Source organism: Sminthopsis crassicaudata, chromosome 3 (genome assembly GCF_048593235.1).
Source record: "Sminthopsis crassicaudata isolate SCR6 chromosome 3, ASM4859323v1, whole genome shotgun sequence".
In the NCBI taxonomy this organism is placed as follows: domain Eukaryota; kingdom Metazoa; phylum Chordata; class Mammalia; order Dasyuromorphia; family Dasyuridae; genus Sminthopsis; species Sminthopsis crassicaudata.
Genome location: NC_133619.1, coordinates 50,330,621 through 50,346,427, shown reverse-complemented (window position 1 = coordinate 50,346,427; position 15,807 = coordinate 50,330,621). Strand labels below are relative to the sequence as shown.

The 15,807-nt window shown below is 33.2% G+C and overlaps 1 protein-coding gene across 1 annotated transcript in view; it reads right to left on the bottom strand.

Annotated features, from left to right (window-relative positions):
• ATR (ATR checkpoint kinase) overlaps positions 1–15,807 on the bottom strand; it is a 102,835-nt gene that overhangs the window by 29,699 nt on the left and 57,329 nt on the right. The window contains exons 26-32 of the mRNA XM_074298438.1: positions 15,142–15,279; positions 9,936–10,146; positions 5,110–5,288; positions 4,596–4,760; positions 3,269–3,360; positions 745–836; positions 293–470 (exon numbers count right to left, since the gene is read on the bottom strand). Of these exons, the coding sequence (XP_074154539.1) occupies positions 293–470; positions 745–836; positions 3,269–3,360; positions 4,596–4,760; positions 5,110–5,288; positions 9,936–10,146; positions 15,142–15,279 (1,055 nt within the window). The remainder of the gene's footprint in view (positions 1–292; positions 471–744; positions 837–3,268; positions 3,361–4,595; positions 4,761–5,109; positions 5,289–9,935; positions 10,147–15,141; positions 15,280–15,807) is intronic.

Below are 15,807 nucleotides of genomic sequence, written 5' to 3'. Positions count from 1 at the left end.
ACCTGCAACACTCCCAAGAGCAGCATGAATCAGATAAAAATGTAACTAGGATACATGTAACAAAAGAAATAAAATAAAACATAGACAATATATTTAAAACTAAGTTAATATGTGACTCTTTAAAAATCTTTGTTTTTTATTTGAATTTAATGTCACTGCTTTAGACAACTAAGACTCAGAGAAAATGATGACCAGCAGAAACAAATGTTATCAATATTTGTTACGGACAGAATTAAATTGTAGACTTGTCACAGCAGGTTTAATTAAGGAAAAAAAAAATTACAATAAGTACCTAACAATATATTCATATCCTCGTTGGTATGAGCCTCTTTCAAAACTTGCTGCTGAAAGAGGTACAATTTGCTCTGATCTGACAAGTTTCAGTGTCTCATAAAAATTTGTGGTATCCCTTTTTTTGGCTGATAACAACAGCTGTCCTAGTCTCACACTCCATGTTGTTGACTTTCCATCTGAAAAATAAATTAACAATCAAGTAATTTCATATCACATTACAGTAGTTACCATACAATCAGTTCTGTCTCCTTTGGCAACATGCTTAGCAAAAATCCTCAGTTCAATTCATCTAAAGTTGTTTTTAAAATGAGTACTTGAATCTATTTTAAAGTATCTAAATGGAAAAAAGAAAGCAGGACAAATGGAAAGACTAACTACAAACTGGCTTCTTGTAAAGTCAAAATTTTCTAAGTATATTAAAACTGCTTGTATTTCAACATCCATTTTTACCTGCTGCCAAATAGTTTTCCACTAAATCCCACTGTGATAGTTTCCAAGCTGCCTCCACTCTGTATGTGTTTAATTCATCTGTCCATTCAGACCTATTAGAAAAAAAAACAACAAAAAACACCAAACCCAATTAATTACTCCACTTAAGCTCTAAATGGAGATTTAAAAAAGATTCACGCAAAAGTGTTCAGCTGCAAAATGTCCAGAAATTATATCATGAGTTCCAAATTTTCCTTATTCCTAAGCAAATTTTTCCCACACTGGTTGTTCCTATAGATCTGTTAATCTATGCTGTAAGAATAAATCCTAGCTCTAGGAACACATATTAAGTTGTCACTATGATAAGTTAGTTGCTTGCCTTAAATAAAAAGACAATCAATTATTGATTAATCAATAAACCACTGTCCTAAATTCTGAGCATACATATACAAAAAATAGGCTCTATATTACATGAGTCTATTAGGAAATGCAAGTAAAGAAATACATTAAGTGGTTGTAGTAAAATTATACAGACTTTTTGGAAAAGAAGCAACTATTTGAACTGGAAACAAGGATTAAAAAAAGAGGAAAGTCAGAGCAGCTAGGTAGTGCAGTGAACAAAGCCCCAGCCCTGAAGGCAGGAGAACCTGAGTTCAAATGTGACCTCAGACATTTGCCACTTCCTAACTGTGTGACCCTGGGCAAGTCACTTAACCCCAGTTGCTTGGGGGGAGGGGGGGAAAGAGGAAAGTCATTATTGAATTTAAAAATAGGAAGAAACTCAGTGGTCAGTGACACATTTTTTAAAAAAAATGTACAAATAGATCTTTTAAAGTACTTACTTATTTGATAAGTACTTATGACATATTCTGTCATTTTAAGCTTGCAAAGCCTGCCTCATAAAAGGTGGCTTTTTCTTTCAAAGGCACTATAATTATAATTTTGATATTTGGATCTTGAATTATGATCAATTAGAGAAGCTTTCTCAAGGCAAGTATTACCGAGAATAAGAACAAAGCCAAGTAGCTAGTTACTTTTGCTTTTTCTATCAAAACTTATTAAAGTAATAGCATAAGTATGATAATTGTAGAAATCTGTATAGAAGAATTGCACGTTTAAAATAGATTACTTGCCATCTAGGGAAGGAGATGGGAGGGAAGGGAGGAAAAAAATTGGAACACATGGTTTTACAAGGGTCAATGTTGAAAACTATGCATATATTTTGAAAATAAAGAGTTTAAAAAATTAATAGCATATTTATTCATTTACCTTTTCAAATGTCTAAATATAAATATAATACAGTTTATAGCAAGGTTTAAAGAAATATAATGCTAGGTTCAAAATAGTATTTTTTAACCAAAAGAACTCCCTTTTTTATTTATGAAAACAAACTAGGTCCTTATGATTATATAAAAATGAACTACTAACAGCTTCTTCTATAATCTGTGGAACTTATAAAAAATTATTTGCTTCCTTGAATTAATAAGTGGTCCTAGAGCTATGTGTATTTCTGTTTACTACTTCCCTGTCTTTTGGTGGAATGAGTTTTCTGTTGATACTGGCTTTATTACCCATTACTTGGCATTTAAGATGAAGGTGAGATATTATACATGTTAACTGAATGTGAGTCTGCAATAGCAGAGATGTTTCCTAATTTTTTATTACTCAAGGTTACTCTGGAAACCATACTTTAATATCATTTATCCACATTTAATGTATTGCAAGAAACTGTTCTTTAGCTTACTTTTTCAAAGAGGTTTACATTTTTTTTTAAACTATACTTTCTACAGAAAAAAAATTTAACTGTCTAAATAGTAGCTTCTTCAAAGTCTTCTACTGACAATATACTAGAAATTAGGTCTAGCACTTTTACTTATCATCATCACTTTAAAAATAAAGCTTTAAATGCAAAAGCTTCTTGTAAATTTCCTACCAGAAGATTTAAATCACAACACAAGATCATTGGACTTCTAAGAGGTTCAAATCATAAAACTTAATCTCTTTGAATCTCAGTTGCCTTACCTATAAACTGGGATTCATAGTTTATAAGCTAATATTCTTAAAGAGTTACTGTGAGATACTGTAAACTATATCACATTAATATATCTATGGTATTGCGATTAATTTGTAGGACCAAGATCTAATTAATGATGATAATGGTTGCTACCGGAAAAGGTTTCAAAACAAACTAAAAATAACTTAGGTATTAGACCAAAAAGCACCAAAAAAATTAGTAAGAACTCTGTGCATAGGAGTTATTTCCATAAAAGGCTATTTTAGAAATAGCATGCAACTCCTTCATCAGGAGGTTAAGTCAAAAGGTAGAGTGTGAGGATCAAATAAGATAATATATACAAAGTACTTTGCTAACCTTCAAACAAAATATAAATGAAAATTATTATTATGAAGTGGAATAAAATGTCTTTTTTGGAATAATCTATACAAGTTTCATAACTTTCGAAGATAGTTTATTTCCCAAAATTACTTGGTGAAGATTTCTGAGGAAGAGTAGACAAGGAAAATTATTCCTTTAAAAAAATATTACCTGTTAGCATGTACGCCATTCACCTGAGTGATTACAGTGGACAACTGACCAAGACCTAACATGGACTTCACTACACCATGATAATGAATGATCTATAAATTGAAAAATATTTAAAATATCAACACAATCATAGTTACAGCAAGTGAACCAAATTGAAAAATATTTAAAATACCAAATATGGTTATAATCAAGTGAACACGAAATTGCTTAAATGATAATGTAATAAAAAATATCATCCACCATTCTCTGATTCTTTTTGTTTAACAAATGGTTTATTTAGCAAGATAACTAAGTAATCAATCAATAAGCATTTATTAAGCACCAAGCATCAGGCATTGTGCTAAACATGAAGGATACAAAAAAGAAAAAGCATAGAAACATACAGATGTAGGAATTATCTTCATAGTAATGACCACTGAACCCATGGAAGATAATGAGATCAAGTGAGAGAATGTAAAGAGAAAGGAGGTCTAAGAGAGAACCCTTAGAAGTGATCCATATTTAGTGAATGTGGCATCTTAACACAGAAGACTGAGAAAAATTTGTCAGATGTCAGACCGAAACTGAACAGTCATGAAATCTGGGACAAATAATCCACAGCATTAAATGCTTTAAAAGTCAAGAGAAAGAGGATCAAAATAAGGCCATTAGATTTGACAATTAAGAGACTTATTGGCAACTTTGTAGAGAGAAATTTAAATTAAGTTAATGAGATGGGAAGCCAGACAACAGAATATTTAGGAGACTATGTGAGAAATATCAGTGAGAATACTCAGTTATCCTGAATACAAACAGTTATTTTCAAGGAATTTAGAGGAGAATGGGAGGAAAGGCATGATCACAACTGATTTACATCTTTCTTTACAAGCTGGGTTACTCCAATCCATCTAGAAATATTCTAGATGGGTCTATCTGTGTGTATGTGTATGCATTTATTTATACAGAAAACACATGTGAATAATTATTGTATACATGCACATACTTATATATACAGAGATATACATAATGACACATGCCTTTTAAAAGCAAAATTCTACCAAATATTAAAATTTTAATATAGAGGCCATGGTTTTCAAAGTATTTTTACATATATCATATCATTTGATCCTCATAGTAACTCAATTCGGTTATCATCATGAAAAGAAATAAAAATATATAGATGTATATGAATCCTTATAGTAATGTAGCACAACCCCTCCTGCCAATTATATAAATAAGAAAACGTAAGATTCGATGATTAACCATGAACTAGATTATAACCCAGGACTCCCAAACTGCTAATTCAGTATTCTTACCACTGTCTTTTTTTTTGCAACTTTTATCTTACCTGGTCAGGTTCTAGTTGAATGGCCCTATCATAACAAGCTGTGGCGTCTCGTAGTAAGCCAATGCTTTCATGTTCAAGGATCTGCTCTTTCAGAGATGGTTCTGCTTTCCGAAGTGCACTCACTCCAGCCACCCCATCTGGTTCATGCATTGCAGCATATAATTTCTATGTGCAAATGTGTTTTTAAAAAAAGTTACAAATGTAAATGACAAAGGTCAATTAAGATTTTTTCCATACTTAAAAAAAGATTATGAGTGAAAGGATAATTACTTTTCACAAGCAACATTTTGGCCCTACTCCTTATCTGGTATTACATCGCTAAAACAGAGATGCTTATCTATAGCAAAATACATATGTACATAAAAATAAGTTTTAGTAACTACAACATCTTGAAGTCCTTTCTGAATGAGATAAACATGAAATTATGTCATTTTATTTTATTTTTCATCTTATCTGGCATAGGAATTGTTAAAAATATTCAGCATATCAGTATCTCAATATTTTATTTTCAAACCTGTAGGAATCCAAGATGCTCTTGAATATTTTGTTTTTTTTCTGTAATGAATGATTCAAAATGCATCACTGCTCTTGTGTATGCTTTAGATCGAAAGGAAGCTACTGCTAGTGTGTCCTGAGGTATAAGATCAAGAAAACGTGCCACACTTTGATAATTTTCATAGTCCACAGTAGATGCTGTGTTAAAAAAAAAGAAAAAAAAAAAAAAAAAAAAAAAGACAATGTAGTAATTAAAAACTGACAAGATATAATTAATAAATTAATGTTGAAGTCACCAAAGTTGAATCTGTCTTCTTAAATAAATTAATCTACATACTTTAAGTGCATGTAATTAATTGGTACAGAAATGCTTACAGAGGAATAGAAAAAGTATCTGGAAAGCTGGATTTTACTAGTTCTAGATCATAGTTTTGTGACTGTAAGCAAATTGCATTACTTCTCTCTCAGTTCTTTATTTGTAAAAGATTTGTGCTCAACTCCAATCTTTAAGAGGGAAGACACTGTGTCTATTTCTCTTAGCACTAATATGCATATGATTAAGCCCTTATTAAACATTTGATGAATTGGCAGAATATTGACTGCCATGTATATACTTCAGAGGGTTACTATAAGCATCCAATGAGAGCAAAAATTCATAGATTTCTAAAGAGAAGGTTTCAGGGGCCATTAAAACCAACCTCCTTGTTGTTTACAGATAAAGAAACTGAGGTTCTGGGCAATTGACTTGCCCAGAGTCACACGGTAGTGTCAGAGTCAAAATTTGAACTCAAGCCCTCAGTCTCCAAAGATACTTCTTTCTTTCTTTTTTGATAATTTATTAATTTTATAATTATAATTTTTTTGACAGTACATATGCATGGATAATTTTTTTTTTTTTTTACAACATTATCCCTTGTATTCACTTTTCCAAATTTTCCCCACCCTCCCTCTACTGCGTCCCCTAGATGACAGGCAATCCCATATATATTAAATGTGTTACAGTATATCCTAGATACAATATATGTGTGTAAAACCAAATTTCTTGTTGCTTGGTAAGAACTGGATTCCGAAGTTATAAGTAGCCTGGGTAGAAAGACAATAGTGCAAACATTTTACACTCCTTTCCCAGTGTTCCTTCTCTGGGTGTAGCTGTTTCTGTCCATCATTGATCTACTGGAACTGAATTGGATCTTCTCTATGTTGAAGATATCCACTTCAATTAGAATACATCCTCATATAGTATTGTTGTTGAAGTGTATAGTGATCTCCTGGCTCTGCTCTTTTCACTCAGCATCAGATCATATAAGTCTCTCCAAGCCTCTCTGTATTCATCCTGCTGGTCATTTTTTACAGAGCAATAATATTCCATAACATTCATATACCATAATTTACCCAACCATTCTCCAATTGATGGGCATCCATTCATTTTCCAATTTCTAGCCACTACAAAAAGAGCTGCCGCAAACATTCTTGCACATACAGGTCCCTTTCCCTTCTTTAGTATTTCTTTGGGTTATAAGCCCAGTAGTAACACTGCTGGATCAAAGGGTATGCATAGTTTGACAACTTTTTGGGCATAGTTCCAAATTGCTCTCCAGAATGGCTGGATTCTTTCACAACCCCACCAACAATGCAGTATCCCAGTTTTCCCACATCCCCTCCAACATTCACCAAAGATATTTCTTTCTCCTATATTACACAGCTGCCCAGATCACTTATGTGAAAATAGATTTAAAATTATAAAGAATTATATAAAATATCACTTATAGAAAAGCACAAGCTTCTGTTCTTCAAACAGAAAACATAGCCAATAACATTGGCAAATAAAAGAAAAATGAGGATATGCTTCATTACTAAATATTGTTACACATTGTAGTATCATCCATAAAAGAAAGGCTAGTTACATTTTCACACTGTGTAGAGTAAGATGATTGGGACAAATTATATGACCTGCTATTCCATCTGTTTGTTGCAGAAATGCTGACAATGGTTGCTAGAATTGTGAATACATCCAGCCATTCTGGAGAGCAATTTGGAACCATGCTCAGAAAGTTATCAAATTGCATACCCTTTGGCCCAGCAGTGCTACTACTGGGCTTATATTCCAAAGAGACTGAAAGAAGAGAAAGGGACCTGTATGTGCAAGAATGTTTGTGGCAGCTCTTTTGTAGTGGCCAGAAACTGGAAACTGAGTAGATGCCCATCAATTGGAGAATGGCTGAATAAATTGTGGTATATGAATATTATGGGATATTATTGTTCTATAAGAAATGACCAACAGGATGATTTCAGAAAGGCCTGGAGAGACTTACACGAACTGCTGCTGAATGAAATGAGCAAGACCAGGAAATCTTTGTATACTTTAACAATCCTATATGATGATCTGATGGACATGGCTCTCTTCAACAATGAGATGAACCAACTCAGTTCCAATAGAGCAGTAATGAACTGAACCAGCTACACCTAGCGAAAGAACTCTGGGAGATGACTATGAACCACTACATAGAATTCCCAATACCCCTATTTTTGTCCACCTGCATTTTGGATTTCCTTCACAGGCTTGTACATTTAGTATAGCCAATATGTTATCAAAGTAGGGGGGAGGTAACTGAAGAAGATAAACAAAAAGAAAATATTTGAAAATATTTTAGTGACTGAGAAATATGGACACTATGTGCAGGCTGACTCATATGATCTGTGACTCATTTATGTGGGTATTCCCTCTACTGGTATAGATTGCAACTATCCTATGTAATTCCAATAATTCACTATGGGGACTTCCAAATGTGTAATGGCCTTCCTGGAGCTTTCCTGACATCTCAGGGATATCAATAGAAGAGGGACATTATCCAACAGTTATTTCTTGTTTTGATCATGAAAAAATTCCCATTTTTTTGTTGCTATGTTTCTTTTATACCTTTTATGCCACTTCTTTGTCAATTCTTGTCTGAATGTGCTGCACCTTTCATAGGCTCATAGTGAGTGATGGCACTCCACTGGCCCTCTTAGTGATGTTAGTGAATTAAATTTCTCAAGAGAACTAGTCATGCAAACCACTAAAAGAATATTTGTATTAATAAAAAAATGGGCCGTTGTTTCAAAGGCTTGGGATCTTCTAAAAAAAAAATATGAAATTTCCTAAAAGCAAGCAATTTATTTTTCTCTATTCTGCCCCACTGTCGATGTTCAGTGCTTACGTTTGTGTATATAATTAGTCATGAAATACACTATAAGCTCTAAAGGCTGTACATCTGGATAATTCTGTTGTTGTTGAGTCATTTTTATTTGTGTTCAACTTTTGTGATCTCATTTGGGGTTCTTGGTCAAGACACTGGTTTAGTGGGTCATTTCCTTTTCCAGTTCATTTTACAGATGATTAAATGGAGGCAAACAGGGCTAAGATGCCTTATCCAGGTCACATGGCTTCTAAGTATCTGGGGCAAGCTTTGAATTCAGGAAGATAAGTCTTTTTAACTTCGGGTTCAGCACTCTATCCATTGCACCACCTACTTGCACGGCAAACAGATTTTCCTCTGTGGAAACTTAGGCCAAACTATTCAGAATCAGTGTTATTATTATTTTTCTTTCCCCCATTTATTTTTGGAAATGTTCTTGGGCCTTGAACAGAAACTTCTGAAGGATCTGACCATTTCAAAAAAATCTCATTTAGATTTTTTTTCTGGATTTGCTCTATTACACTGGTGAATTCTTCTGCTGAGTAAATGTTTCTCATGCTTTACTTGAAATCAAGAGACTAACCAAAGGTATTGTTATCTTTCAAGGAATCTTGAAAAGTTTTAACAAACAATAAACACAATAGGATTTTGTATTCTCTACAACTCATGATCAATTAGATAAAAATAAAGATGAGATCAAGGATGGAATATTGCATACAAAAACTGCCTTTTCCCTTACAATATGCTCATAAAGCCGTCTCATGTGTGTTCAGAAAATCTTATATAAATTTGATATTAATGGGAAAGTAGGAATGTGGGTCAATAATAATTGCTTTGGGTCACCTTTTTTGATAATAATAACATCTGAGATTTCTTTCAAGACTTTGGTAGCTTCCTCTCTTTTAGAAATGTTAAGGACTTATCCCTCTGTATCCTCAAAATTTTGCCACTTTAAACACGGACCTTCTTTGCTTTTCCTATCTTTGTTTCCAGGGCTTTTTTCATGTCCTCTAGAGCAACAACTGTGAAGTTATAGTCCAAATGGGGTAGCTTCATTATCTTTGTTAGTAAAGGCATTTTGTTATAAAAGGCTTCCCAAAACTTTTCCATTTTTATCTGTTTACTATCAACCTTTCAATTTCATTTTGAATACTTCTGGGACCATTGTGCTTAGTATGATGGCTTACTAAGTTTTCCTTAAATTGGTCTCTAATTTCCAGTACTTATCATTTATTATTATTATCACTGCTTATAATCCTCCACCAACTCTCTATTATGGTTTTTTAAAGAAAATTTGTTATAAAAATCAATGTTGCCATTGGCTACCATTTTTCTCTTCCTGGCATGTGGGTGAAGTGTTTTCTAAATAAGGTAGTTTTTAGGTTGTTCTCTTTCATATCATCATTAAAGCAACAGATTTACAATAACTAAGACTTGCATATAAAATGACATAATTGTTGGTGTCTTTTCTTTCAAGCTTTTCCCATTTCAAAAACTAGAGAATAGGTAATATAAAGTAATATTTTGAACAAAAGAGTAGATTTTTAAAAAATCATATTTGAGGAATGTTATTTTGGCATCTATGTGCAGGAAGGCAAGGTACAAAGAACAAAAGAGTAGTGGAAATCAGAACAATGAATAAACAGGCAAATAGAAAATAATCACTCACTCTTTGGTTCCACTTTTTCTCTATTTGACTTGCTAGATTGAATTTCTGCAGCATTAAGTGCTTGAAATTTGTGCCTAGCCCACTGTGTGAGATGATCAATCATGGAAAACACAGTCTGTGTACTCAGTTGACTCAAGTCTGATGCACTATCCTGTAGTCTTATATTATTCTGATCATCATCCTTTAGGACTGCCATAATCTCTGCATACACCTGCAAAGAAAATATTTTACAGATATATTTAGGCTCCTAATATAAGTAAGACAGTATATTGGGTGCTAAAATAACAAAAATGTAAAAGGCAACAGTTACTACTTTGAAATGGCTTACAATCTAAAAGGAATATTGTAAGCACTGAAATCACATACCAGGGTTTATGATAAAAGAAAAAAAAATCTCAACAAAGTGCTATAAGATGAGGAGTAATTAAAAAAAATAATTCAACTGGGAGGATCAGGGAAGGATTCATGGAGGCAGTGGCACCTAGGTTGAATAATGAAGAAATGAAAAAGAATTCAATAGATACATGTAGAAGAGCATTCCTTTTGGTTATGGTAATATCTTGCCTAAATATATAAAACCAGAAAGAGGAAGAGTTCAGCAAATCTCTATAGTTTAGTCTGTCTTAAAACCACAGAGGATATAAAAGGAAGGAATTTGAATTGTGAATAATAAATTTGAACAATCAGATGGTGAAATGTTTTAAATCCCAGGCTAAGGAATTTCTATTTTATTTTGTATGACTATATTCTCTAAATGTCTTTGTTCACACACCTTTGTCAGTAAAAAGCTTTTGAGCACACATATGGGGGTCAATTATTCAACAAGTAGTTTTTGATTAATGTGTATATACATACACACAGATATACAAATCAAAAGAATTAAAGTTATTATCAATATAAAACTATACAAAGAGAAGTGATATAAAAAATATCATGACAGAAATTGTATGACCTTATGTCCAGTCCCATATCAGGAGTCTGTCAATCAATTAAAAACCAAACAAACAAACTCATGTGCTCCTAAAGAAAACTTCAATACTTCACGTGGAATTATTATGGAAGATTTATGGGATAACAATGACTTGAGTCACATAGGTGAAAAGGAAATGGCTAAATTGCTACCTGTATTGATGAAGTATCTATGCAGATGAGATCATGGATTCACCCAAGCATCAAACAAAATTCTTCAATAATGCCATGCAATTATATGGCTATGACTTTGGAACTATTTGGAACTATCCTCCAAAAGCCAACAGTACATATTCTTTGACCAGCACAGATATAAGGCCTATACCTTACAAAGTTCAAAAAACAAACAAACAAATAAATGAATGAATAAAAAAATAAATAGACTAAGTAAATAATTAATTAAATTAAAAAAAATAAGACAGTGCATGTATATTTATAAAAACTCTTCTTTGGAGGCAAAAATTGAAATTTGAAGGGTTATATTGTAAAGTGCTGAAACTCTGAGTTGATGCACTGGGGTCAGACAACCGAACACTAAGGCAGTGGTCCTCAAACTTTTTAAATAGGGGGCCAGTTCACTGTCCCTCAGACTGTTGGAGGGCTGGACTATAGTAAAAGCAAAACCTCACACTCTGCCTCCGCCCTCAGCCCATTTGCCATAACTGGGGGGCCAGCATAAAGCATAAACGTTCTCAGCAGGCAGCATCTAGCCTGCGGGCTGTAGTTTGAGAACCCCTGATTTAAGGCTAATTATCCATTGGATAATATTCTATTAGCTTATGCTTGGAAAATAGACCTTCCCACTCTTCTGTGCTGGCTTGGTCTTTTGGTGTATACAGAGAATTGTAGGAGGGATTAGAGCATGGAATAAGACAAACGAGGGTCACTTTGGTGGTAGAGGAGGAGAAGGAAGGTTGTGGAGATCCTATGTCCATTCCCTTCTACTTCTATCCCTAAAGAACAAGAACTTTTACTTATCTGCTTATTTGCTGATTCTAAGGTATCCAGAGTGCTAACTCAGTCTTCACATTATACAATAGACAAGTGGCTGAACAAGTTATAGTATAAGAATATGACAGAATCCTACTGTGCTGTAAGAAATGGTGAAGGGGATGGTTTCAGATGAACCTGAAAAGATTTGTATGAATTGGTACAAAGTAAAAAGATGAGCAGAACTAGAGAACAATTTATATTATACAGAAACAACTCTGACCAACAGAATGATACACTATAATTCTGAAGGAGTCATGATGAAAAATAACATCCATATTCAGAAAAAAGCACATTTCTCTTATTTGCAAGAGTGGTGGTGATAGGGAAAATATGGCTACTGTGGTAATTTTTTTGCATGACTTTATTTGTGATGTACCTTGTATTTCTCAATTTCTCAATGGAATAGAAGAAGAAGTGAGACAAGGAGAGAATCTAATGCTGAATATAAAATAAAACTGAATTTAAAAAACTAATGACTAAAAATAAGACATCACTATAAAGAAAAAATAAAAATTACAAGTAACCCAAAGGAAAACAGAAAGTCCAATGATGGACATAAATAACCTGCAATGCGTTGCCATAATGACTCAGAAAATATAGGCACAAATGACTTATATGACTTTTTAAAGTAACTGTCAAAGTTTACATAGCAAAAAATGAAAAGCCTTGTACACTAGTACAAGAAAAGGTAAGGAGAAAAAAAATCAGAATGATTCTAACATTATGCCCCTATGGAGCATTTATAAAAAGATAGAACCATACAAGGTGAAAATTAAAAAAAAAAAAAAAAAAAAAATCCACACAATATGAATCAAAAAAGGACTGCAATACAAGTGATCTAAAAATAACAAAATTTTGAAATATGCTCTAAACACATGCTGTATATTCTAAATAAATTATTATTGGATTTATGACCAAAAAATATAGAGGAACTCACAACAGATGGAAGAAAAACCTTCAAAATTTATATTAAATGAAATCCAAATAAAGTTGCTTTGTGTTAAAAACCTAAAAAATGACATTTCCCCTCCTAAGCTGATGAAAGGCCCACTATTTCCACTGCCCCAACTATACCTCCAAAAATATGATCAATGGCCACCTTGGCAGACCTTTATATTTATAAGTCTTCAAAGCAACATAATGACTATAATGGCATTAATGAAGCCTAAGTCAATGATATTTGACAGAAATATCTTTCCTCAAAGATACTTGAAACAAAAAGATTTTAAAAGACTGAAAAATACACTGTTAATAAATAGCCTGTTTATATTTCTTAAAAATATCAAACTTCTAGTACCTTCAAATTTTATCAGCACATGATGTAAATTAAAACTCAAATAACAAATGTCTTTTTCATTAGGAAAAAGTATTGAGAGCCAAAATGGCCACAGAGTTTTAATAAATAAAACAATACATTTTTTAGATAAGGTCATAACCTGTCCTAGGAAGCCAATTTTACAGAGATAAAGCATTTTCAGTTTCTTTCTCTTCCATTTTGTATTATTTCATAAGACCTAATCAGTATTCTTTGGAAATGTTTGTTTTAAATGACTAAATTTAGCTAACCAAATTGAATCTGACTTTATTATAAAGATTAGGCAATTATTTCAATTAGCAACAACCATTCTCATTTAAACAGTAGTCTAAATTTTACAAATTATTTTTTTCACAACAATCTTATGAGGTACATATACTGTCCATATACTACCATGCCCATTTTATAGATCAGAAATTGAGACTCAGCAAGGTGGAGTAAAAAGGGAAACCTGGATTTGAGATGAAAAAGAAGGAAGAAAGATGCTCCTGAGGCAGGGAAATCACGGAAGGGCTCTTTGAGGAGCTGACCCCCGAACAGGGCCTTAAAGAGTCAGAGAACATCCCTGATTAAAGGAAAAAAGAGGCAAAGCCAAAAAGGCAGGAAAAGTCATGGTGCACACAGGGGGACAATGAAGCTGGCCTAAGGTTGAGAAAGCTGTCAGAAAGGGATTCCTTTGTGGATGTGCAGAGACATGGAAAGAACAGTCCACAAGGAAGGGAAGCCTGGTATTATCTGAAAAGAGAAAGAACGGAGACGGGAGTGGGTGGAAAACTTCCTGCAACTACACAATGAAGTGGAAATGAGTGGGACAAGGAATGGATTGAGCATGGAAACTAAAAGAACTTGAAGACAGAATGAAGAAGGGGTCACTTCAAAGATGGAGTCCATGACATATCATCTTTGTCCTATATTCTACAAGATAATCTGAGACATTTGCTTTCCTAATTTTTTCCTTCCAATTTTAAAATCTTTTTTCATACAGAATGATTCTCTAGGAGGGATAAGGAATAGGGAGAGACATGGGAAAATATAAGTGATGCAAAAGCAAACAAGCAATAATTTTTTTTTTTTAAAGCATAATATCACCACCTCTGTACTAGAAGCCTATTTAAAGTAGTATATTTCTTGTAAAAGGAAGTTGGAAAGAGAAAAGCATTTTGGGGAGAAGGAAAATTAATTCAATTTTGCATATGTAACAGAGGTGACTGTAAGACAGACACATGACAAACATTAGAACCAAGTTTCACTTTTACATAAGATTGATCAGTAAAAGCTTCAAAGATTTGCTTTAATAATTATTTATATAAAACTATAATGATTGCAAAACATTTTTCTCACAACTGGGCAAGGGAGTTATTGGACTCTTTTTTTATTGCCATTCAGTAAATGAACAAATTGAGGCTCTCTGAGATTAAGTGACTTGCCCATGTTCACACAGCTAACATATACGTATAGGAGTCAGAATCTAATCCTAATTCTTGTGACTTGAAGTCCTAAACTCTCCATTATGCTATACTTCCTTCATGAAACCAAATCAATGAAGACCATTTTTTTTTTAAAAAACATTTTACTTCTGAAAAATTTAAAATACTTTTTATCTTTATATTACTTTCTAAATATAAGTTGCTTCTTCATTTAGCAATCCTTTGTAATGAAAAAGAAAAAAGTTTAACAAAATTAAACTATGTAAATTAAGTCTGACAGTATTTGAGTTTATGCAAAAAAAATATATACATATATATATTTTAAAATATACCATACCTATGTATTTCTCGGAGCCAGACATATTCTGTTTTTAAAACTGTTTGCTTACTGATTACAGACATAGCTCTGGATAATCATCTACAATTATTTCTATCTTAATTCTCTTCAATATTAATTGAATTGGACATATATTCAAAAAACAAGCTAAATGAAGTCTCTCACCTCTTGCTGATCTTCTTTGGTACATCCCAGCAAAACATAGACAAGAATATGTGGAAGAAGATAGATAGTCACCTTGAAGTCATGCTTCATCATAATTCCACAGCAGTTAAACACTTTACTAGCAAGGTCATGCCGCACCTATAACTCCCAGATAAAATTAAGATTTTAGTATGTGTATTACTTTTAAAAATCTGAAGACACAAAGGAAAACTTAATGTATAATAGAAAAAGACAGGATCTATCTAATTTATGGATTTCCAACTCAAATATTCTTGAGCCTAGTCTATATCTTCTCCAGCAGCCTTGCCTACTTCAATATGCTTTCACTTCCAGAACTATTTCCTGAAAGTAGAGTCCATGGCCAGGACCATTATTTCATTAAGGGCCCCTACTATACTCATTTCACTCTCAATTCAACTAATTCCCCAGACTATCTCTCTGTCCTCACCAACAGCTTTCCCTCTTCCCCATCGCCTCCTTTCAAGGCCTCCTTTATGACTATAAAGGTACAGCAGGGTGGCTACAGTGGAAGGAATGGCAGGCCTGGAATCAGGAAGACTCATCTTCCTCAATTAAAGCTGGTTTCAGACACTTTATTAGCTGTGTGACTCTGGGCAGGTCACTTCATCCCATTTACCTCAGTTTCCTCATCTGTACAATGAGCTG